A 27,481-nucleotide genomic window follows, 5' to 3' on the forward strand; every position below is an offset into this window, starting at 1 on the left:
ACACATCTTAGTTCAGTTTAACTGTTAACAAATATTTAGGTTAACAGGTCCTATACATATTTCCGAATGTTTTACTGACTGAGTTATACTGGACATTAATTAAATTGATCACTGATATTTATACTTTTAAACGAAATTTTGGATTTATCATTTTATGTAAACTCTAATGCGTTAAAAAGTGTAACGCAACACTACACACAGGTAGTGATGTCTAGTGCACTGCCCTATGCACATTAGTTAACAAAAAAATAAAATGAAATATTAATTACTGATAAATAATACCTTGATGTCGTGATACAAGTAACACATGCTTATCTGATATTTATCTCAATTAGAATACGAAATAGGAAGACAAAATAACTAACTGATTTTTAAGACTGATTTATTACTTACACAGTACAGTGCATTTTGAAGACAAATGGGTCTTAAGAAGCGAAAATCGTACTCGATTAAAGGATGGTATGGTGTTCGGTATATTAAGGTTTCCCTCAAAGTAACGGTTTCACAATGCTTTTAAGATATTAGTTACATCACAACATAAGTTTAAAACATTTCTCTTAAGAGTGTGCTTCGTAGCATTAAAAGATGTGCCTTAATTATTTTGCAAATTTATCATTGTTATGGTGACGATGTCAGGGGTTTTCGTAATTTTTTTTAGAAATATAGTACAGTATTAGCAACTATGTTAAGAACTGTTATTTTATTCACACAGAGAAAAGAAATACAAAATGCTAAAATTTGGCGTTTGTCTTTTTATATACTATATAGGTTTGTTATTATATGTGTGTTGTAACATGTATAAAAATGTTAAATATATTCAACAATATTTGGTAATTATATATATTAAAAAACTTTTATGTACGCGACTTGAAACTACGTGAAAGGTTTTCAGTCTATAAAGGCCTATTCTATGATTTTTTTTAAATTATTAATTCTTATGCAAACAATTAATAAAATTGAAAGTTTCTTACATTGTCAGTATATGCATAGCATTACAGTTATTCCAAACAATTCTCTACCAGTGTTTACCTAAGGTTTGCATGTTACGTTGGTTCTTCTACTAACACACGTATATTACAAGAGGTTTGTAATAAATTAAATGAGGTAAGTAAGAATTCGTTTTTATAAACGTTGTGTATGAAATTATAAATTTTGAGACGTATAATAACAAAAAGAAGTGCGTTCCGAAGACATATGTCGGTAGTGTTACCCACTGAAACATTATTCACACTTCAACTCTCTGTAAAAATAAAAGTATGGGGTTGAATGCGTCAAAAGGGGTATATAAATAAAATTTGAGGCTTCTTCCTTATTTCATATGCTGGTGTCCCCCACTTATAATTGCAAACAAAAATTTTTCCTCAATGTTGTAATTTACTCTGCGTATTCACAAGAATTTTTGGCAGTAAATAGGTATTTAATTTTTAAAAATGAAAGCATTCATGTTTCGAAAAAAATATTAAAGCGATGTGGGGAAAAATGTTTACAGATACTCCAGTAAAATTTTCAGTTTGATTGTTTTGATAGTTTCGGAGCTGTTGCGAGTTTAGTTTGGAGGACTTTTCGGCCGCGCGAGGAAAGTTTGGCTCGTGTTCGTTTTCTTCCAGCGTAGGAAGCAGGGAACAAACGCCGATACCCGGCTTCACCTCGCATCCTCTGCTGGCCTTCCCTTGTCCTCTCCAGATGTATTACTGTATATTAGCTCCATGAGCGCGACCTTGACAGACCCTTCGTTTCTTCGGCCTCCTCTCTCGTCCTCCCTCTACACCCCATTCTTCCCCCTCCCCACCCGCAGGCTGCGGCCAGCCGGCCGGAGCTCCGCCGGACTACCTGGTTCCGACAAGCGCCGCCCTCAGCGCCACGTCGCGGGACATTCTTCCCGGCGGCGAGAGTTTTACACGCAGCACTAGAACTGTCACTCTAGAGGGCGTGTTTTGAGTCGGATCGTATCAAAAACAAAAGGATATGAAAATATATACATAACTCAAGTGTTCTGCCAATTATGTTTTCATTTTCATTTAAATTTATTCTTTAAATCGCTCCTGAAGTAGTCCAGCAGTGATCAATGGAAATTGTCAATATTAAACTGTAATTTTGACGATGAAAATTTTTTTTTCTTACTTTTATAGGTGCAGAAACATATTCGTACACTAGTTTCTTGAACTATACTTAAGTTTAACATAATTATGTGTTTTCTAAATAATTCTGGCTTGGAATAAAAATAAATGGATTTAAAATGACATAACTCAGTAAAAAAAAGTTTATTAAAAATATACTAGGTATATTATGTCTTAAAAAGAAGCATCAAAAATAAATATGTACAGTTAAATTAGTTTTGTCGTAATATTTTCCATGCACCAATCGCCTTAAGGTGCCCGCCTCGTAGGGGTGTATGTGTGTTAGTGAGGCGGGATAATAAGCGCGACGCTCGCTGGTGCTTCCAGCGCGGTATAGCCTCTAAGCGCAAGGCTCTGAACTGGAGCGCATTCGTCTCGTCGTCACAGGATAACTGTGAAATTTGAGCGGTGACCGTAACATTATATGGCGGAGAAATGAAGATAAAGGTGTTATGAAACCCCCGTAAGTGCTTTCAAGAATCTGTACTGATTTTTTATGCCTAAAAATTACTCTGAAAACACGCGTTTTAGGCATTTTAACGCTTCTAAAAATACAGTTTAAAAACTTAATCCGAAATTAAAAGTACTTTTCGGTCCTCAGCGAACTCTTAAATGCTATTCGTAAATAGGCCCCACTCGGATATCTTGAGTAGTTTTGAAATCGCGTTGTTTTTCCTGAAGCTCTGCACACCGTATGTGTGCCCAGGTAGGCGGGCCCCTTAACAATAGCACCTATTTTATATGTAGCTACCACAACCTAACCATTCACTCAAATGATGAAACAATTATATTTTATTTTTCATATAAGGATTTTTTTTAAAAAATAATTTGAGTGTTTCATGTTCTGAGATTAGTGCTGTAGTTTTCTTATGGAGCAATTTTACACACATTATTAACAAGGGTGGATGGAGAGTTGAGATTTTAAAAAAAATTTGAGAAATTTTTTTGTTCATAATAAGCAACTATTCGCATTCATTTCAATTTTGCACAAATGAATATTTACTAATCGCACATGCCTACTTTCTTTTATCCTGAAGTGTATTTGTTCTTTCAGACAATCGCAAACATTCTACATGTTTATTTTATTTAAGTTAAAACTCTGCAGCAATGGGCCCGAACTGGCCAAAGGCCCACTCAGTAATTATTTTTAAGCAGTAATCTTAATACGTACATTTACTACATGTCTTTGAAGATGAAATAACTGTGTCATAATTTTATAAGTGCTATTCTGTTTAAGTATTAATACATTAACAGCGCAAATTTGAATGCCCTAACTGTCTTTTCAAGACGTGCCATCCAGCGGCCATCCCTCCCCCAGTCACTTCGCATCGCCATCCGATGTAAGACGCTTCCAGCACTATGAGGACTTCCAACTATGTATTTCAGCTGATCTTCATCATCAGACTTCTTTAATTAATTTCAAATTGTTTTCTTTCATTATCAGAGATAACCTTCTTAATTAATTAAATAGTAATCCGCCAGTCGGAGTTCAGTCACCGATGTGAATCTTGCATCCAGTCATGAGATGGCTCTGGAAATCTCTTAACCAGTCGAGACGTTAGGCTTTTATGCAGTTATAACTTTCTTTTTTGTAATTATTTGTATGAGAAGCATGTGGCACAGTGGCGCATATTAGATTTTAGAACTGCAAACTCACGTTAACTCTGTGTTCACCCACGTGTGCAAGAGTTACTGTAGACCAGCGTATGGGATGCCAATAAGAGCCCACTTCATTAACATCTGCAGCATGCTCGACGCTGAGAGCAGGCCAGGCCAGGTGCAGGTATCAGTGGTAACTGAGTCTCACTCCCACACGGACGACATCACGCCCAAAGGACCGAGTCTCTGCCGGGTCCATGCCCCTAAAGCATGGTGGTGCCCATAAATCGTGTAACATCAGTAAGTGAATCCCCCGACCACATTACAGTTATAGAATAAAGAAAACACTTATATGAACACATTCGTTGAATTGTGAAACACAATTTAATTATATTTTTAAATTGTTAGTTGTATGTTTGATGAGTAATACAGAGCTGTAATTTCCTTTAATAGTAAATGTTTGTGTTTATATCACAGTGATATTAATTTATTTATGTTATTTATGTGATGGATATTTTTATAGTTTTGAGAGCTTTACTTATTTTTCTAACTATTTTTTACACTTATTCTGAAACTCTGTGTGTCTACAACTATACTATATCTCTTTGTTCACAAGATATACAAATTCACAACCAATGAATATTACATAAACCTCTGATAGCAGCTGCCACAAAAAATTATTAATTATAATATAAGAAAAAACAATAATTTATGTAACAAAATACAATAAAAAGTAAGCATTCTGCGAGGTGTCTTGGATTTATAAATGAAGAACAGTTTTCTTGAATATTGGCAATGATAAAAAACATCATTAAAAGTTTACATGATATAATTATAATTAGTAACTACATTTATTCATGCATCTCTAACTATTTAAAAGCAAATTTACTCACCATTAAACATTCCTCATTAGGAATTTTCCAACTATGAAAATTGAAAACATTGGTTGTAGTCTGCCAATTCTTCTTAGAAAAACGAAGATGACCCAAGTCTGCGACTGCTTATAAACTTTGTACGAAAGCTGTGTGATTTACCGAAATTTTCCGAGAAGTACAGAATTCTGATTTGGTCGGTAAAAATATTCAGGACTGATTTTGTAACACTTAAATTTCTCTACCCCAATGTAACTCATGCCAACAAATAGAATATTGCATCAATTTGATCCATCCATAACAGACGTATTTTACGCATTTATCTGGTACAATCCACATTTATGAGCATACTCGAGGTTATAAAAGAAGTGGTTCCACACTAAATTGTTTCTATTTAAATCCTCTAATTGATAGAAGTAAAAATTTGGTAAAGTATAAGAGACAATATAGATATAACTAAATACATATGTCAGTCTAATTTCTTCCGTTACCCAAAACACAAATGTTACACAAATATATACAACAATGTGTCTCAAACAAATAGGCCTTTATAAGTTACAAATCAGGAAGACAGTTTGTTTGAAAACAAAAAAAAATACACTATTATATCCTCATAACCACATTAAGATTGCCGGTGGTTTTACGCTTAGTGTAGAGAAAGATATATAAAAGTGTTTCAACAAAGACTTTTAATTTTAAGACCAGAGTAAATCCTGAGTTCATCATTATCATGCAATTTCAACCTTCAGGAATTTAATAATATCTATAAAATGAAATTTATGACAACAAATAACCAAATACGTACTTTATCCATCAGACATGACAACTAATGATGTAACAACAAGAAATAAGGATTTCAAATTCCTATTAATTTTTTCTTTCTCTTCAAAAATCCTCCCCTACCGCCCCCCCCCCCCCCCCCCCCCCAAATCCACCACACCTGAACAAGCTATACTACTAATTTTGTGAAGTCATTAATTTGAAAGTCAGAAAACACAAATAAAAAAGGACCATCACCTACTTCTGTGTGGTGTTAAGAGGATGTTAAATCATCAACACAGTTGTTCACTTACAATGGTTTAAGCATACAGCAAATATTTTTGGGTGCAATTTACAGAAGTATGTATTGGCACAATGCAAATGAAATACTGCTATTAAAAAATAAATTTGTGCTTTATAAAACATACACACAGAGCTATACACATGTACAATACACCGGAAACAAGTTACTTTTCTTTTAAATACAAGAGATTATAATATAAAATATTTCTTACCATGTCTGTAATTAATTTTCTTGCTGAAATCTTCCAGCTAACCAAATATTTTCTGTTCCCCTTAAAATAATGATATAATCACAGCATCTTCCTTCTCACACAGTTGACGGCATCTCACAATTAATAAATGTTGAAGTAAATGATGCACGTGCGCATCCGATGGTATAATTATAAGACATAACTCCAAGTAAATAATATCCTTTTCAAATTTACACACACACTAAAAGTATAATTCTAAAACACTGCAATCAAATATGTCTGCTTCAGGATGAGGCAAAGCTACACTTTATTTCACCTACTGTACATTACTTATAATCTGCTTATGTATGAATGTGTGTATAATTACATATGTAAAAATCAAAATCACTTACAGAAAAAATTAATATGCAAAACATTGCTTCTCAAAACTACTATCCAAGTTATTGACAGAAATACAGCCAGTATTTTCTTCTGGCTACAGTAGAAATATTCAAGGTGAAGCAAATGCAATATAGGACTGTAATAAGAATCATACTCTTTGGTAGTAGTTTTTAAGATGAATGGAACAAGTTCTAAGTAGTTTAAATTTTTTTAGAGCTGTAATTTTTTCTTTTAATGTGTCAAAATAACAACTGTCAATGATTTTCTATGCAGTATAGTTCAGTCATAACATTCCAAAAGAAACCTGTATTGTAATATGCATTTCATTTCATACATACAAAGAGAAGCACAAGGAAACACTTTCTACATGCAAGTCATTTTTAAAGCTCTTCTAAATACTTTTAAACAAAATTAAACATAACACACAGATATTGCAACAATTTTATATAACCACCAGTTTTCATTTGTACCTAACATTGTAAATTGATCAACAATACCATAATGTAAATGGATATTAATTAATATGTCACTTACCAGAAACTGAATAGTTTAGTAGGCCATCAAATATTAGAAATTTATTTTGCTTCACAGCAAATATTTAAAAACTGAAAACCTAAAAAAAATATATATATATGTGTTTCCTATTAAAAAAATTACCAGTGATCTCTAGAAACAGTTAACTCCCGTACTCCTTAAAATATGCTATTTTTCATATCTGCCTTCCCCCACCAACACCTTAACTAAATTGCAGTGTGATAAAACAAATCTGCAAATACATACATTTGTATTGTACAGGCAGAAAATGAATAGGTGTCAAATGCTGAAACTTTTGAATCAAAAGTTATCAAATTATATTCTAAAAGAATAGTACAATTTAAATTTTAAAAATGTTCAGGAACAAATAAACAGCAGTTTTTAAAAGCCTCAAGGAACATGAATATGAGGCAGCAGTTTAGCGGCAAAAAGGCAAGGATAAAATGATTCTCCCATGAACTTAAAATTAGGCTTGAAAACTTTGCAACTGAATGAGTACTCTGAATGAAGTCCAACTGGGATCATGAATTTAAGATGTGAAAAGAAAAAAAAATTAAACACAACAAATAATATAAACTATTTGTTTTTAGCAGTTTTTACTTCAAGAGACAAAGTCTCATACTCTTTTTGTGAGTCTGCCTGCAGAATTATGTTTCAACTAAAGTTCCAGTTCAAATATAATGCTAAATTAATAACAACTATCTCATACACACCAGTTAGGAAACAACAAATACATAAATACAAAAAGAAAATATGTTTTGCACAGAATTGTTAAAGAACAAAATATGTAAAACCTAATTTTAAAATAATAAACCAGGAATCTGTCATACATCACACACACACACACACATATATGATACATGTACACATACTGTATGGGCCAGGAATCTTGCGAGCTGTCTGCGCGGGGGTGAAGGGGAAAGAGTGGTTCAAGGCCGGCAGGGGAAGTTGGGGTTGAAGGGGAAGGGAGTGTCATGCGATACGAAATTCCGTCTCCCTTCCTGCGTTACTAACCGTGTGAAGTATATTGGCAGGTAGTGTGCGACGAGTAATGGAGGCGAATGTAAAGCGTAGGAAAAGTAATAAAGTGATTCACAGCAAAGAGAGAGAAATTATTAGTAAAGTAATATCAATTTGTAATCAAGAAGCTCGTGAAAAATGCCTTTCGATTACTATTCACAAAGCAACGGAACGGAACGTGCTGCAAATTATACAGATGTAAGCAAAGCAACAGTGATGCGTATTCGAAAGAAACAAATTGCAATGCCAAATGAACTGCATGCAACACCAGGGAAAAAGAGGTAAGCCATGCATTTTAAACATGTGTAATGTGCATTAGTGATATTAAACAAAGGGTATTTATCATTGGTTATGTTAGTTTTACAAAATATATCAGTCATGCATATGTTTTTTTTTATTATTAAGATTGCTACAGCATAATTTTTTATGTGCAGGCCACGAAAAAAAACGCACGATTGAGATCGACAGCTTTGATAAACGTGTCGTAAGAGACACAATCCAGGAATGCTATGCGGTTAAAAAAGTTGTCCCCACAGTACGCAAATTGATTCCCGTATTAAAGGAAAAGATAGGTTGGCAGCGGAGCCCTTCGTCGCTCAAGAGATTATTGCGAAGTATGGGCTTCGTCTGTAAACGGTGTGAAGACAGGCTGCGTTTGTTAATCGAACGAGCTGACATAGTGACGTGGCGCTCCAAGTACCTCACTCAAATTAGACAGCGTAGGTCTGAAGGTAAGGAAGTGTTTTACCTTGATGAGTCGTGGGTGGATACTAATCTCACATTCCAGAAATGTTGGCAACGCAAAAATGACGTAACGGGAGTAACTAAAGGAAATGCAACCAAGAGGCTAATACTGGTTCACATTGGTTCAAGATTTGGATTTCTCCCAGGGGGATTATTGATATCCAAGTCAGGTCCGACAGTCGGAGATTATCACGGAGAAATGAATGCTGCTAATTTTGATAAATGGCTGTCCGAACGTGTTCTACCAAACTTGCCGCCATCTTCTGTTGTAGTAATGGACAATGCGCCATATCACTCCAAACAAGAGGATAAGCCTCATTTGAAATACAGTACAAAAAACGAAATGATTACATGGCTAAAACGCAGAAGTGTAGAGTGTGATGAAAAAATGCTGAAATGTATGTTGATGGAACTAGTAGAAAAACACAAACCAAAGAAGAAAATATTTCGGGTTGATCAACTTTTAAAAAAAATGCAGGACATCATGTCATTCGACTCCCACCATACATGTGTGAGTTCAACGCTATTGAATTAGCGTGGGCAAAGGGTGCATTCGAGAATGTAATGCCGTGGGAGAGTTCTCTGCGCAAGCACTTCAGATGCACACACTGGATGCTGTTAACTCTGTAACAAAGGATGACTGGGTACAGGGCCGGCGTGTTCATATAGGCGAACTAGGCAACCGCCTAGGGCGCCAAGTAGCTGGGGGCGGCGCAGCACGATACATAACAGCTGATACAATATGTTTAACGATTATTGAAACTAGATGAAAATGGATTTTTGTAACAGTTTGGAATGTTTATATTGATATAAGTAATTATTTAAAGTCCACGGTGACCTGTTTATGATTTATAATTAGTAAAAAAAAAAAAAATGCCTGCTTACATTTGATTGTTGACAAAATCTTAGGCCTACGTGATGAATTTTGAGGCAAGGAAAATTTTTCTTGGGGTTTTCGGAGGGAGGGGGGGGGGGGGGGGTGAAAGTTTTTCGCCTAGGGTGCCAATTTACCTTGTACCGGCCCTGACTGGGTAGGCTACTGCAATCATGTTCAAAAATTATAAGACGAATACTGGAAGAGGGACTGCATCATAGACATGGCAATGGACAAATTTTTAATAAATTTACATGACGACAGTGACGATGACGAATTCCTTTCATCAACAAGTAACAGTGTAATGAACAACAGTGATTAAAGTAGTGATACTGACAGTGCTACATCGTGTTTGGCTCAGCCTTTGTAAGAACTGGTATTTATTCTTTGACTTATAGATCTCTGGTAATATTTTAATGTTTCCATATTGTCTCGTTTCACATAACTAAGAGGTGCAATTTTGCCACTCTTGGCTTACATGAGCTGCGGATCTAACCAACACTGCCTTCACTGTGGTGAGTTTCGAAACTTTAGTCAAATTTTTTTTACAGTCAAGTAATGTTAGAATTATAAGTGTCTTCTATATGTGTTCAGTGTAACAAAATGTCATTACGTTTTTACATATACACAATTAAATGTTGCGCTTTCATTACTGCGCTGCATGTTTTTATAACGCCTAATATATAGCCGGGCCGTGCCTAGTTCCGTGCGCGCCACCCCCGCCACCGCTTCGTTCTGCCGATCCGTGCCGAGCAATGTTTGTTGTCGGAACTATGGGATGCAGCTCGCTACTTTCGTGGTCCCTACAGTACATACATCACACAGAATTTAACAAAACATCACTCAGTGAAGAGCCTGGATTAAATTCTAAAATTTGTCAGTTGTACACATAGTTACCCTAGCCTAAGCAAATTCAGCTTGAAAATAAAACAGAAGTCCAGATAAATTCTCCTAGTCCATTTTATAACAAAGTCATTGCTTATAAGAAGACTCTTTTGATAAAAATTGTATAATAGAAAACAAATGTTATGCCTTGACTACTAAAAATTTAAAATGTATCAATCATGTAGATAATAATAAGAAATATGTCTAAACTTTAAAATGAGCCTTGCAACAAATATCATACAATTTTTTAAACTTTCAAATAAACAAAATAGAATATAATAGTATAAAACATAAAATAATTTTGATGGCAATATTTCACGTTACAGTAAAATAAAATTTCTACAGCATGGCTTAAATGAAATCATAGGGGTATGTATCTACAATAATTGTCTAGCTCCTAATGTTTCATAAAAAAAAATAGTCAAAATTAAAAATGAAGGCGTAACTATTCAGTTCCTTGTAAGTGACATGAGTAAGGCATGTACACAGAGAAATAAGCACTGACCTTACCTGCAAGGATACCATTTTAAATAATTCAGTTTTGGCTTCACACTAAATAGTATATGTTTAAGCAACAAACTTTATATAACCTAATATTATTTATACTTAAAAACTGCCAAAAAATTTTCAGCTTTTTCTAATTAAAATTGTAGGAATACAATGAGGAAAATGCATATAATTGTTTTCAGTTTTTAAGAGACACTAAATACATTATTAAACTATCAGAATTTAATGTTTGAATTGAATATAAGACCTATTTTTTTGACTGCCCCAAGTTCATAAATGTACAACTGCTATTTACACATTTCCCCCATTCCACCCTCCCCCTTTAAAATTTACAGTAGTGAATCTCGTGACTTCTAAAAAAAACTGGCTTTTTTTTTTTTTTTTTTTTTTTTTTAAATTTAAAATGTGCTCAGTTCTTACTGTAGCATTCTTCAAAATTATACTCAAACATATATTTCCCTAAAACACTGATGATTTTCAAGAAATAAGACATGAAATTTTTAATATCGTAAAACACTGGAAATTATTTTATTTCACGAACGTTAGCCCACCTCGCTTGTCTAATCTACTATATTACCTCCAATAAAAGATTTCAGATAAATTAAGTGTGTTTCATTCAAATTGAAAATATTTTTTTTTTGTGCTTGGTCAATCAGCTGTCTTGCAATTATTTAAAAATTAATGTTCTAAGTATGAGATATTCAAAGTCCCAGCATTTTGAGTGGAGCATTTAGGAATGATACAATATTAGACATCAGGAGGCCTTATAAATAAATTGCTACTTAAAATTTGCACCAGCACAGCATGATGCAAGGTGAATTGCTTAGCACTTGCATTAATCATAAAAAATTATATCAAATACACCAGGTGCAAGTGAACCTGACTTTTACTGTAAGAAAGTTCTATCCCCACTTTTATTGAGATTCTTTCTGCCCTCTCAAAGCTCTTAAGGCTCAGTCTCAAATGCAGAGATGGTATTTTCCTGTAAAATTATTCCAAAACTCTCTTGCATTTGTTGTTGAGACACAAATTTTCTTAGCAGATATTTACTGAACAATATTTTCAAGCTATAACAGGTTTAGAAAGTGATCATAATTATGATCACTATTAAATACATTTAAGTAAATATCTGTTAAGAACTTTAGAAATGAAATTAAAAATGCACGAGAGCCATTGTAATAAATTTACAAGAAAATCCCTCAAATAATAGTAATAGCAAAAAATGAAATAAACATCATGGCATGTGAGACTAAGCCTTAAAGAATTGTGACTACATGCTCCTATCTTCTACATGACAGTGATTATTTGATGTGAAAAGCTAATAGGTTAGGTGACAAACAAAAAAATTTCACAAATGTTTTATTTAAGTGGATTGGGCTTCCACTCCTAACCAGTGCTTTATTGATAATCTACAGATTACCATATAGATGAACAGTGCTAAAGCTTTCTCAAGTGTAAATTCTGTACTTGCACATACTTTCAATGCATGTCCATCAAGTGCTGCAATCTAGGATAGATTTGGGAACTACTAACGGTGTTGTATGTATTAAAAAGCATAGGATTTGCTTGCTGAAAGCCAGAGGTAAAATTTTAAATAATTGTTCATTTAATTTTTTAAATTGTGCAACTCACTTGTACATTTTCAATTTCCAGACAAAATTAAGTACAGGCAAGGCATGATGCTTCTGCAATAGCAGTCATGATGATTTATCTGCTGCCTGTTGGACCAGGTACACACTTTACGAGTTATTTCACTCATGCCTTTGTATACATGTGGCACAAAATTCATTCTCCATCTTGTGTCTTTTACGTGACCAAATGCTACTTACCTCTCATACAAATTCTAATCCAACTACAATGCCGAGAAGATGCGTAAATATCTGCGTTGCATACTTAAAACCAACCCAAGTTTGATTCAAGGATCGTAAATTATTTTCACTGGCAGCAAAAGTACACAGCTAGGGGCTCAAAACATAAGCTGATACAAAGAAGATCCTAGGACTCTTACAGAGATGTCGGAGACAGTTTGAAGTGCGTTTGAGCTGGAGCAACAACAACAATAGGGAAAAACCAAGGTTATGAACAATGGCTGAGTATGTGCCAACATTGAGGAATTCACTCTCATCCATGGTTAAGAATATAATAAATTGCTTTAATTTGTTCTTGAAAATTTTTAAAACTTTCGGCAGGGCAGTTAACTGGAGACAAAGTATTAGTTAATTTAAATATCACTTTTGTTGAACTATAAAAAAAAGGGGGGGGGTTGAAACAAAATTTTTTTTAAAACAAGTGGCACAGTAAACAATTTTTCTCCAACTCTGCAGACATGTGATACGGATATTCTTTTATCTATATATATAAAAATGAAACCCGTTTTCCTTGGTCACGGCATCACACGTGAACGGCTGGACCGATTTCACTAATTTTTTTTTTTGTTGTGTTTGCTATGGTCAGGAGAAGGTTCTTATGAAAGAAAAAATTAAGAAAATTGTGCGGAAAATTAGAAAATTTAAGAATAATGAATTCCTATTTCCCTTGGTCACGCCATCACGCGTAAATGACTGAACCGATTTCACTAATTCTTTTTTTGTTGTGTTTGTTATTGTCACGAGAAGGTTCTTATGAAAGAAAAAATTTCACAGAAAATTAGAAAATTTAAGAATACTGAACCACCATATATAAAATTATTTCCAAACTAACCCAACACTTTGTACAATATAAATATTTTTAAAGTAACCTTATGACGTTTGACATAGAATTGACAGAATGTTTGCCGCAAATATCTTCAAAGAGGATGTGAAGAAACTGTATCGTTTAGGAAATATTTATCAACATTAACGTTTTACTACATATTGTACCGGTACATTCGGTACAGAGCTGCTGGCGCAGGCTATTCTGGCTGTGTACATTCTGCCTAGGCCATTGTCATGCCATAATTCGTTATTACTGTGTTGCAGTTTAAAAATAGAAAAACAAATCAATACATTATGTAAACATTTTCTATGTTTGTTTTTGTGTGATATACTTGCTTATAAAGAAGAATACAACCGTTTTCTTTAATTTACAGTTGAATTTTCATTTTTGAACTTTTTTAATGTAACTTTATGTCGTTTGACATATAATTGTTTTAAAGACTAAGAAGATTTTTGTTTGCTAATAAGTGTTTGTTAATCATGGTAAGTTCACAGCTTCATATTGATTTTTAGAACTTTTTGGTGACTACACAATACTATAATTTGGTATACATGGTTATACAGAAAATGTATGAGAGCTTTTTATTTTCAGTTGGATTTTCGTTTTTAACAATGCCACCAACCAGACGTACAAGCTTAGGCCGCAGAACTCGAAATACGGCAAGTCAAAGAAATATACGAGCAAATCAAAGTGATGAGCAACGCGAAGCGCGAAATGAACTTGAACGGAATCAATATCAAGATAGGAATGTTGTGTTTAATCCCCACAGAGCTGCATTCAGTTATAATGTGGCAATTGATTACAGTTCAGAGCAAATTGAATAGGTACTCATACCTAAGATAGGTCAGCTATACAAAATAAAGTAGTGCATCATTGCTACGCTAAGGCGGTACGAAGTTCGCCGGGTCAGCTAGTAAATAATAAAAATTAATGTAGCAAGTTTTTATAAATACATGTAAACTTTATTTCAGTATATATTAATTATCTTGGTCTTTATAACTGTCTTGATCTTTACAATTATCTTGGTCTTTACAACTCTATTAATGACTGTGACTGGTCACACTTTTATAGTTCTACTGATGTTAATGACCTCATGGATCAACTAACAACTTGTATTTCTGAAAAAATTGATACTTATATACCTCTATCCAGTAAAAAAAATCGAAATATCCTCTTTGGTTTTCCTTCGAATTAATACGTGCTCTTAAATATAAAAAACATTTCCACAAGCTGTACAAAAGAAACAATAATCTACTCTACTATGCGCAGTTCTCTCATTTTAGAAAATCTGTGAAATCTCTAATTAAGCACGACAAAAACCATTGGACTCAATCGACAAACAACAATATCAAGAAAAACCCTAAAAGTTTCTGGAGATATGTTAAATTAATGAAAGATGGTTATTACGAACAACTTTCTCTTAAAGTAAATGGTGATATATGAAATGATCCGAACGTGGTAACGCATGTGTTTGCTCAGCATTTCTCTAGTGTATATGTAACCCCAAATACCTCTCCCCCAATAACTACATAATTCATGTCTTTTGAGACTATAGCTGTGCCTAAAATTTCTGAAAGTCTAATACTTTGGGCAATTAAGGACTAAAATCTACTCAATCCACAGGTCCTGATGGCATTCCCCATTTTATTCTTAAAGGATGCACCCATCTTTTAGTACCTCTACTTTATCACATTTTTAACACCCTGAAAAAGAAAATATTTCCCAATAATTGGAAAATAGCAAAAATGATTCCTATTCATAAAAATGGTTCAAAATTAAGATGTATCCAACTACAGGCCAATATCATTACTTAATGGGCTCTCCAAAATTTTTGAAAAAATTATAGCTAAATTTTTAAATTTTCAACTTTGTAATATTCTCTCCAATAATCAACATGGTTTCAGGTCTGGTATGTCTACTACCACTAATTTTCTTACCTTTCTTAATACTGTATATAATATACTAGTTACTAATAGGGGTCAGGCTGATGCCTGTTACTTCGACTTAGCTAAAGCCTTTGATACTGTAAACCATTCCTTACTTCTTATTAAATTATCCCATTTAGGTCTTTGTGGAAACTATATCAATTGGTTCTCAAGTTACCTTTCCAACAGAAGTTTTTTTGTATCGATCAACAATCATAGATCTTCTCAATATAATGCGTGTTCTGGTGTTCCCCAGGGAGGTACTCTTTCACCTCTTCTCTTTAATATATTTATTAACGACATTACACAAGTACTTTGCTACTCTACTGGCATTCTTTTTGCTGATGAACTAAAATTCCTTAGAGGATTATGAATTATTACAAGAAGATATTATTGAAGTTAATAATTGGTGTCTAAGAAACTTGGTCAAACTCAACAAAGATAAAATCAAGGTCATATCTTTCACTAGGAAATACCATCCAATTAAATATTCATACAAATTAGTGAATTATATTATCTCTCAAGCCCACTACACAAAGGATCTCGGTATCATTCTTGATTCAAAATTATATTTCCATAAACATGTAGATTACATATATTCCTATGCACGAAGAACTCTAGAGCTTATAAAATCTATTACTTCTTATGTAACCAACTCAGACTCACTTATTTTTCTTTACATGGCACTTATAAGATCAAAATTAGAATATGGTTCTGTTATCTGGAATGGCATCAACTTAACGGATACTGAAAAAATTGAAAGTATTCAAAATAAAGTTATAGATTTAATTATTACAAGGAAACTCCCACGCCCCACTTGGACACCCCTGGTAGACCATAGGGCCTATCATGATGCCCTTTTTGTTCATAATTGTTACATTCATAAATTCAGATGTCCTTATTTTCTTGACAATACTGCCTTAAGAATTCCTCAATTCAATTCCTGCTTACGCTGCTCTACTCTGTGTACTCTTCATACTCATAATGATATTATTTATAGACTTATAACAAACTACAATAATCTATATTTGAATTCTAACCGTGTTTAATTATAAATTCTGATTTATGTCTCTCATATCTATATTATTTTTCCTTCAATTGTTCTCTTAACATTTAATAATATGATTTTACCTATATGTTTTATGTGTTATGGTTCTTTAACCTTTGTTAGTGTTTTGTCTGTTTTGTTATTATCACTGCTAGTGTGTGGTACTCTTGCTCTCGTTTGCTGGCCATCTGTAGATGTTTTCCTCCTATGGTACCGACGGAGGTGGGAGTCTATACACTGGTAGTGATAACTGTGTTCCTGTTATTACATGTAGTGCCCACTACTAGTCTACGACTGTTAGTGGGCATGTGACAAATTCCAAAAAAATAAAATTAAAATAAATAAATAATAATAAGCAACTGAGTTAACAAGACTGTTGTTACTAAAATCAAATGCCAGCAACTACATACTCATGAAGTATGTTCTTATTTTTCCCTCTAAATCACAACAAACACAGTTTAAAGCTATCACGCCTGTAAAACCTAGCATGGTTGAGATAGAAGTGGTTTTAGTGCTCAATTGTGGCTACAAATAAATACCCGAATAATGCTACCACGATAGTTACAAAAATTAATCAAAAACTTCTCATACAGAATTTTTATTTATTTGTAGCAAGTGTACCTGCAGTCTCTATTGTGTACTTCCATAATGTTACTTACATAAAAAAAAAATTTAATTTAAGACTGTGGATTGGTTCCTTTATTTAGTACTAGCCATAGTTGAATGATATGACAAGTACACCTATAAATAGTATGAAAAAGAAAGTCAGCTCTAATCACAAAATGTTAGTGACTGATTTATTCATAGAGAAGCACCAAAAAAAAACAACTATAAAAAAAAACATTTCAATCTCAAGAATCCAAGAATTGTCATGCATGATACCTTAACAATATAGCAGCTAAGCCACTCTGCTAGAGAAAGCTTTTCTTTTTTAAGATTTGAAATTGTAAATCTAAACTTAAATGTCTTGCAATGTAATAACACAAAACTACATACACTCAATATGAATTTATGCACCAAATTAAAGGAGACCAAATAAAAACAAATGCATTATTTACTAGCCATGTGCATTAAATAAATGAGAACAACATACAGCTAAATGCCCACACTACTGTGTACATACCTTACAAAATTACATACATATCATCACCAGATAATATACACATGCAAGATTTGACATTTTTTATTTGAAAAGTGAAATTTATGAAAGTTTATTTGCTCAAAAATTTATAAATGCTTCATTTTCTTCTAATTTTACAGACACTTTTAGAACGCAAACTTAAGAACTGTAAATAACCCAAACTTTTGGTTTTAAATTTGTCATTTTACATGTGACCATGCTTATTTTGTGCACATGCATATAAATAACATTTTAATACATGCTACATAGATTATGTCCTTTACAAGAGAAAATTAAGAGCTTGCTGTAAATTCCGAACCATAAAAATTAAAAATGAATGTAAAATAGTACATACTTTCCCCCCTTTAAATTAACTTAATGCAATATATCCAGAAATAACTGTGGTGGAAAAAAATTTCTGTTTTCATAATGGTTTAAATTTTATCATCATTGTAAAACTTATTTCAACATTACTTATGTCAAGTTAGGCATGATTTCATAAACACAATGTGTTGACTGTATTGTTTTCTGTATTTTCATTCAACTTTTAGTAAGGGTACATACACATTTATTTTCTAATTACGGTGTTACATTGACCAGGGGTTACGCCCCTCCTGTGAGACTGATGTGCTCCTCTGTCACCCTTTGTCTTTCTGCATGCCAACCCCACATTTCAAACCTCCCGCCAGCTATGTGCGTGTGACATGTGCTATTTGAGTAACGCGCCACTACTCCGACTCTCGCAAAAGAGTGCATTAGTGTCAGTGCCTCATTCCTTTTATAAACTAATAAATCAGATTATAAACTTTTTTCCTTCGACCCAAGTGTTATGTGTTCTTTTATGGGTCCCGCAAACATAATATACATATGAATTTTTTTAATATTAATTATAATAACAAGAGAACTGGGCATGAACCTGCCGAATTAGTGCATAATTTTGAACAGTAATCTTTAAAGATAATTATATTTCAAAATTATTATGATTTCATATCATTGTAATAATTTTACCAGGACAAATGTGTTTTTATTTAAGACGTCAAATGCACGAACTTGAATGACATAATTGTCAGTTGAACTTGACATGGGTACATAAGCAGCCCGCTCTCGCCTCAGTTGCTTCGCGTTGTCAACCGAGGTAACATTCCAAAAACTTCAACTTCTTTAACTCAAATGGTCTTCGTCATCCCAGTATATTTTAATAATCTAAATTGCTTTTATTTATCTTCGAAGCTTACCTCAAGTGCCAGACTGTTTATTTTAATTTTATTGTAATCCGCTAGCTAGAATTCTGATATTACCATAAGAAACTTTATCCAACCATGAAATAGCTCTGGACATCCAATAAACCAATTCGCGCCATGAGACTTTCCTACCTTTTGCATTTTTTATGTAAATGTACGAGATGCATGTATTAAATCTCATTTTCTGAATCACATGTCCTTATTTCTGCATTCATACACGTGGTGGCCACTTTTGGCAAGACCCACATGTGGAACACCTGTAAGAGCCCACTTAATAATTAACATCTTGCAAGCGCACCTGACGCTGACAGCTGTCCAGGTGCAGGCACATCCAGGTAATTGCACTAAGGGGGATATGAGTGACGCTTCTACACGGGTGCCGTCATGCCCCACGTTCATATTCCCTAAAAACAGTGGTGCCCATTGTTTCCACTTCTAACAATTTGAGCAAATCCCTTGACCAAATCGAGCATGAGAAAATAACATAGTAGACTCAAGATTATCCAAACTTATCTATGGCAGCTATGCCAAGATAATACAAACACTCGGATGGTCCAATAAGTAATTTGTACATGTGAAAGGCTTAAGAAAACATTTACACTCATACTGTTTTAATATTAAGATCATTTAGTATTTAAAAAAAAGGATTCAGATAACATGTTTTGGCAAAAAAAAATTTAAGTTGTTGCAGTTTAAAATGTACTGTTTAGATTAAAATAAAAAATTTTGCTTAAGAAAATTAAAAATTTATTGCAAAAAATATAGCCATACTATAAACCATGGAAAAGTAAAATAAAATATTTAGTTACATGAAATAACAGTAATTTTCTGTGACATCTTCTGACAATTTATGGCATAAACCCTTGACTAAGAAAAGGGTTTATACTACTTCACTTGACTCAAAACAACTAAAATAAAACTCACACAATATGTTCCTGAATAGTCAAGGTTCGCAAACAGCTCTTCCAATGTCAAATCCTGCATGTGCCATGAAAGTTTATCAAATTGCTCTTACCTTGCCCATCTTCCTGCAGCATGTTGGCATACTGAGACAAGTTGTCAAAGTCGGGAAGTGAACCAGCTCCTGCAGAGTGGAGAACAAACCCATAGCAATAACGGCAAGAAGCATTTTTTGTATCATCCACAGTAATTGCGGCTATACATACGAAACAGAACATATCACCAACAAACGAAAATAGGTACACAAACTCCTTAAAATTAATAAAATACACAGAATAAAACAAGTCCATATAAATTTAAGTTTTGTATATTAAAGTTGATAATCAGGACGGTATTACACCTGCAGTATCATCTATAGTTCTGCGTTCGTTTTCGCCACCTGAAAATGCTGTTTACACTAAAGATACTAGAGATGGGTCAATTTGATTTGATTCCATCAATTATATGACAAAATGGGTACTCAAGAGTCAGCACTAATAAAGTAATGAAGTAGATTCCATAGAAGTCAGAATAGAATTAATACTCGACCCTTACTAATTGAGACCATTCACAAATTATATTTCTTTCTGTGTTTTTTGACAAGAATCAGACTGTGACTTGCAAACTACTTTTCATTTGACAAAAAAACATTCGGTGTTCCGCGGATCACTCAGGCCACGCCATCACCCCAGAATGGTGTGCATGTGGAAGCATCCATGCAAGTATTGTGTTTATTGCAGAATGGTTCCCATAGAGCAATGTGTGACAATTAGTGCAGAAATAGGAATGGAACATGAGAGCACACAGAGTGTAACATCATTTTATCTATTGTCACAAGTTGCGATACAGAGTTTTTTTTATTAATATTTTCAGCAGATTACTATAATAATTGACACGCTATTAATTTATTTTTTAATATTGCTGATGTATTTACCTTTTAAATTCCATTAAATAATCATTGCCTTCAGTTTGATATGCATCACCCAAAACCCACCCTAGCAGTGTCCTTGCTGCTCAGGAAATTCATTGACGAATTGCATCAGGAACAGACCAGCAATACACTGTGGGCCCATCAGCCTTTGTCCTTAACTGACTGTGCACTTTGTTTTCTAATAAACCGTTCACATTTGACCCCGTAGCCAGCCCTTCTCTACCTGTGTAATACACATGCCACTTCCATGACCACATTTATGCCCTCTGGGTTTTTTAATCACTGGGTTTCCTCACTCTTTTTCAGCTAATTTCCTTGAGTTTTCCGTGTCCCAGTAATTTTTTTTCCTGTCTCTGTGGTCTATTTGACAAAAAAACACATAAACTAAAATAAAAATTTTATCAAAAATTTTGACAAACACACATATCATTAACATTTAATATAAAATGTTTTACTGCATAGTTTACAGTTTGAACTGTTATCATTTTAATCAACAATGATTACAATCATTTGCTTAATCAAACTTTAAAATAATAAATTTTTGATTATGCTAGATATTTAATTACATTTAAAATTAATACACAGTAAGTTGTTTGCATCCCTAAAACTTAATTAATGTTAGTGAAAACTGAATACAGATTACAAACCACAAATGAATTTATGATTAAAATATATTTAATTCTAAAACATTAAGACTTGATTACTATGAAAAATTACCGATACTATTTTTAACTTCAATAGTGATAATTTCCGTGTTTTCCAGGTGTTCAAGAAATTTTTTTCAGTTCCCTAAGCTATACCTATGTATGGGAACCCCGAACATGGACTCTATCCCAGCGCTAGCGATGTCCTGGACATCAATGAACTAATTTCAGGGGTAAGGCCTTTTACTCTGGTTAAAAATATCACCACGAGGTATCTTAAGGCAGAATTTTTTGACTCATACAGCTTAAGAACTTTCTAGGCTATCAGCATTTTTATGTTACTCAAGCAGTGACAAATTTAAATCATCACCCATCTGGGCCTGAAGCATCAAAAACATGTTCCATCCTTAATGAGTTTATTCACATATCCTTCTGCTATGGAGCGAGGGTAAAGTGAGGTCTGTAAGTATTCTAAAAATATTTGATATTCGCCATATTCTGGAATAATTTGATAGTCAATATTTCAAAGAAAAAATATTTTTTGATTAATCATTACTAATAGAAACAGCAAAAAATTTAAATGAGAAGTGTTAACATTAATAAAGCTAAGAAGATTCAGTGAAAAAATTTGGATATTTTTCTGCAAATAGTACGGTGTTATGACACGCACAGGCAACCGGCCTCGATTGAACGCGTGTCAACAAGCGTTGGCAGCAGTAACCTTATGTCAGCAGAAACAAGAGACAGTGCCTCGTCGAGAGGCCGGCCCCGGCCACTGTTGCAAAAAGGAGTAGGAACAAGGAAACAAAGATTGTCAACGAGGGCGGACACGAGGTTCAAATACAGGGGCCACACCCTAGAGCGGGGCTTCTCTGAGGTACAACATGACGGATCCAGGGTGCACGTCTCTCGCCACCGCGTTTCGCCTTGTCGAGAGGGCAGCCGCGATCGCGACAGAAGACCAGGTAAGAAGAACTCCAAAGGTGTGATAGTGAGGTGCTTAGGTTCTTTCAATTATAAGAGTCAATAAGTAATAAGTCGGGTGATGCCGCTGCCCAAGTGTTTACTGTGATCCAGTAAAAGGCAGTAAATCTTAATATCAACGTTATAGTCTTTTATTTCCCTAGAGATTCCATGAGACATAAGGTAAGAGGTAAAGCATGACAATAGGTACTTTTTATAAGTAACACTCAATCTGTGATTCTGATTAAAAATTATTAATAATACACTATAACTTAATGTACATATACAATCAAATGAATCAACAAACAATTTAAAACTTCAAAAAAAAACTTTACTGGTTTTACACCATATATGTTTCTCTTTTAATTTTACTGAATTTTGCATTATTTCTTAGACACTTGTAAAATTTAAAAAATAAAAGATTCACAGTATTTTTAAATCTGATTAGAAAGATATTTTTCTTTTGTGAATAATTTTATATTTTATTCGGAATTTAATTGAATAAAAAAACTGTTTTCGCAGAAGACTAGGGTAAAGTTTTGCAGAATTAGTACTGCTGTTCTCTGGCCAACGCACACAGGCTTACGATGGGTTGCACAGTCGTGAGCAATTGCTCAAGCACTGGTATGTGTTCACTACACTGTATTGTCATCCATCCGTGCAACTGCTCAAGCAAAATGAACCGAGCCTTTACGCAAGCAATCTCTTAACCCAAAATCAACATGGTGGTATTGGATTTAACCTACGAATGTTTGGAAAAATACGAGCCATGAATAGTTTAAGCACTGTTGTATGTTTTCTTTGCTTAATAGTGCAAATAAACAAAGTTTAAACACATAAACTGATACTCAAAATATGTGTGTGTAAGCTTTGTATTATATCCATTGCATTGGAAAACTCACGAAATTTACGAATTTTTTTTACCTTCCACAGTAATTGTCGTATAGATTTTATGCAACTAAACATTTTTCAGGTAATAAATTGTGCTATTTTTGTCAGAAATGTGCTTATTTGTTAGGATTCATTTGATGACAATTCAGAATTTAATTCCGAAATGGAAAAAAGTAGCACAACAAGCCTACATACAAAGGCTTGTCCTTTCTTAAAACTTAATTATGTGTGGGTTAATTCATGTTGTGAATTTTTTTTAGTCTGACTTCCCTACCTTAGTTTTCCTCAAATATTTATGTAGTGTGTTATTTCTGTCTCTTTTATTAACAGCAAGTACATGTCAAAAATAGTGCAGCTTATATTAGATCTAACAATTTAGTAATTTATACATAACATGCTAAAGTTAACAAATTTAATTATAAATTAGTAATCTATTCCTGAAAACATTAGCTTTTACGAGAGAAAATAACTTGATGACTCATCAGACAATTTTTCTGACTTAGAGCAGTTGACTGCATTTATCAGAATATTTAAAACTAATTTACCTGAGCAGAATTCCGCATTGCGCACCAAATCATTTTGTATGGCATTCCATTCTTTACCTTGGTGTGATGATGAATCTATGAAGGTAAATCCAGGCCATGGATCAAGCACATGCATTTATTGAATGAATCTGGAAGACCGAGTTGTATATGTAAGAAACAATGCAATGCAATTTCAGTTTCACATTAAATGGAAGTTGAAAGTTCCTTAATGTTAATGAACCTGCAATGTGAACCAAGAATTTATTCAAGTATTGAGTATTGCAACTGATGCTATGAGAAGTCAATGTAAGAGGTTATGTTTGTAGGTTATGTTTGTGATACAAATATCAACTGTAATTTCAAAAGTACTTACTTATAAGAAAAGTCTGACGTGCCAGAAGTTTTGGTTAAGCGATTTTTTGGTGGAATTTTTTGGTTAAGTTGAAGGATCCTCTAAGATTTCTTTATCATAAGTTCTGTTTATTATGACGGAAGTGCAATTTAAAAAAGAAATATGTAAATGATAATGTTCCAAGTGTGTATCCGATACAATATTTATTGAATCTGATTTACTGAATCTCAAATTTAAGAGAAGCTGTACATTTTTAGACTGTGGGTCTGTTTTTTGTCATTAGCCAGCACGATAAGCTTTAAAATGAGTCAATCATGGAATTTGATAAAGGAACAAGGAAGATCTCGCGGACCAACAGAAAAACAGGCTAGAGAAATGATATATAAGATTCAGTAGTGCTAGGGCTGAATTATACATGTAACTGCATTTTATGTAACTTAAATGATTTTTACTGTTCGGAAAATATGAAACTTACATTTTTGCTTTATATCACATTTATATCATGTTATATGTCAAGATTGGCTCAACTAGGCAACCTGACAGTAACATTCATTAAATACTTGAGGCATGAAGAAGCACGCAGTCGGAAGAAAAAAAGCAGTTTTTATATTTTGAATTTGATTTTACCTAAGATTTAGAATAAATAATTATTTGCATGAAGGAACCAAGTTTTTTTTTATTGTGCCTTTGTATATTGTTCTTCACCAAAAACAAACAATAACAGGGTAGCCAACTTACAAATGAAGTCCAGATGATTTTCCACATATATCAACAGTCACAAGAGAAAAAAATTCCTTCAGATTACATCTTTAAACTGAATTAAAATTTAGTCCAAGACACGTCTCAGTGGACAACCCATTGCTATTCAAACAAAGCCAAAAAAAATGTTCCATCAACAGCCTGACCCCGACACGCAGGCCTGAAATTATTCCATCACACATTCATATAATTTTTTCCTAGACAGGGTTGCTACATGTTTTTGAATGTGCGATTCCCTGAATTTTTCAGGTTTTTCAGTCTACATGAATTTTCCACTCCATTACTTATGATTGTAACTGTACTTGGTAACTTATTTTGGAAAGTTTGTGAACTGCAAGTTTGTTCCAGCATATCTGTAGCAAGACTGTCTTATTTATACATATAAAAATGGACGTTGGTATATATGACGATAACATCCAACACTATTTGACCGGTAAAAATGAAAGTTGGTACAATAAAGTGTTTTTTTCACAGGAAATATTTTTATGCTATCCATTTTGTTATAACTCGGCACTAGATGGTGCTGCTGCGCATCAACTTCTACATCGTTCTACCGATCGCCACAAAAATTGGTATACTTAGATATTTGAACAAGAAAAATCTTTTCGCAGTATCCATTTTGCTATTACACATCACTAGATATCTGTGCAGCACACAATTTCTATTTCATTCAACAGTTCAACATTAAAACTGGTAATTTTTTTTTTTATTGTCCTTAATCCTCAATAACAACAAATAGTGACTGTAGGTCTACAAAAAAAAAAATTTTCATTTTGATTTTATGAAAGTGGCTTATCTTTATGTTTTTGGGAGTGCTGAAACCGAAAATGAAATCAGTTTTTCTCCATCACGTACAGTTTTTTTTTAAACCATATAACATAATAGCAGTTGTATAGCATGCATGCATGCATACATACATGAATAAATTCACTTGTGTCAGATTGTGTTTCTTTATAATTATAATTAATTTAATTTATAAATTAAATGATAAATAAGGGAGTAAATAATTAAATATAAATAAACATAAATAAAAAATAAGATGGTGTATTTTGTTAACTTGTAACTAGTAGTGTATGTTTTCCGTAAATGCTGCTAATTAAAATGAATGAAAAAATATATATATATAAAAAATTTTTTTACACTTGTAACTACTAGTGTTTGTTTGTCATTTAACATTTTCTACATTGCATTCCTCTTTCACAGTGGGTGGTGCAGGCATGAAGCTCCAGGCACAACCTGTACAGACAGGAACGTACTTATCAGTCCTCATCAGTCAGTGTTGGAAGCTAAACCGGTTTAAACTTGTTATATCTGGACTTTGGAGCCCATGTGGGTGCTCATTCTCACAGTCAGCCAGTCAAGTTGTGTTAGTGAAGTGAATACACGTAGTTGCTTGCAAGTGGTTACAAAAGTTTGTGCGTTTCAAACTGTAATTGTCAAAGATGTCTCATCGTTAGGGTTAGGAGTTTTCCGCGGTTCTGCGATCGCAGAATATTTTGCAGAATTACAAGATTCCCGCATAATCGCAGAATCATCGCAGAATCACCCAATTTGCTGTACCTTTTTTGTCCATTTTGAGTGCAGTAATAATGCGTGCAAGGATTATGTTCTACCAAATAATATCTTACTTATTATGGGCACAGTGAATAATTTCCAAACATTGTATAAAACATATGTTTACATATAATTAATGCGGCAATGCCGTTAAAAAATACAAGTTTGAATTACCAAAATATTATCACTTACGTACGGCAAAATAAATTTCATTTGCAGAGAATCCAAAGATAAGATTATAAGATGAGCAGCACATTGAGCGAGCGATCCTACTGGCGTTTATGAAACGACTTTAGTCACAGTCAATGGAAATATGTGCGCATCAATCGACTAATCGATCGATACAAGGATTCGAATACGAAAGAATGACCTTATGGCAGTTGGCGCAAGCTGTAATATAAATATATGTATCGTGATCCACTAAAGTCTTTGAATAAATACGTTTTTAAAGAAGCCAGCGGGGGAAAATCACATGTGCGAAAAAAGTCTGCGGCAGATAGAGCTAAGGAATTTCCAGGTGTGTTACACAGTGATGATGGTAAACTTTTTTGCTCCATTTCCAATGTGTTACTGGACCATAAACGGCTCTCCACGATTAAGGATCATTTAAATTCTCAAAAACATAAAGCCAGATCGGTGTAACATACCTCACGTTTGGCAGGAACCTCCAAGCAAACAACGATTGGTACTTCCTTCAAAAAAGAAAGTTTGTATGCTGAAAGAAAAATTGTGTCCCAAGAACTCGTGAAAGCATGCGTCAGTGCTAACATACCACTGACAAAACTTGACAACAGTGAGTTTCGTTCATTGTTGAACAAGCATGTTGTAAATGGTGGCTCTATTCCAAGTCACTCACAGCTGCGTAAAGAGCACCTTCCTGCTTTGCATGCGGAGTACCAAGGGAAGTTGATGTCGGAATTGGAAGGGAAACAAATAGCTATTTTAACTGACGAAAGAACTGATGTTGAAATGTGGTATGGTTTGAATATTATTTTCATACCTTTGAATGTACATGAAGCTAAACTTCAACCATTTCTTGTGGATACAGTCATGTTGGAAAAAAACCAATAGTTGTATTGTGGCTCAAAGCATTATAAAAGCAGTGTCCAA

General features: G+C 33.7%; 1 protein-coding gene across 38 annotated transcripts in view; it reads right to left on the reverse strand.

Annotated features, from left to right (window-relative positions):
• Window positions 1–27,481, reverse strand: part of LOC134546235 (protein bric-a-brac 1-like) — a 284,962-nt gene that overhangs the window by 212,515 nt on the left and 44,966 nt on the right. For all 38 annotated transcript variants that reach the window (XR_010079114.1, XR_010079113.1, XM_063388894.1 and 35 more), the window contains one exon: window positions 19,830–19,898. Coding sequence is in view for 36 of the 38 variants with exons in the window: in XM_063388894.1 (XP_063244964.1) it covers window positions 19,830–19,898 (69 nt within the window). In the remaining 2 variants the exon portion in view is untranslated. The remainder of the gene's footprint in view (window positions 1–19,829; window positions 19,899–27,481) is intronic.

This window comes from Bacillus rossius, chromosome 1 (genome assembly GCF_032445375.1).
Source record: "Bacillus rossius redtenbacheri isolate Brsri chromosome 1, Brsri_v3, whole genome shotgun sequence".
Lineage (NCBI taxonomy): Eukaryota > Metazoa > Arthropoda > Insecta > Phasmatodea > Bacillidae > Bacillus > Bacillus rossius.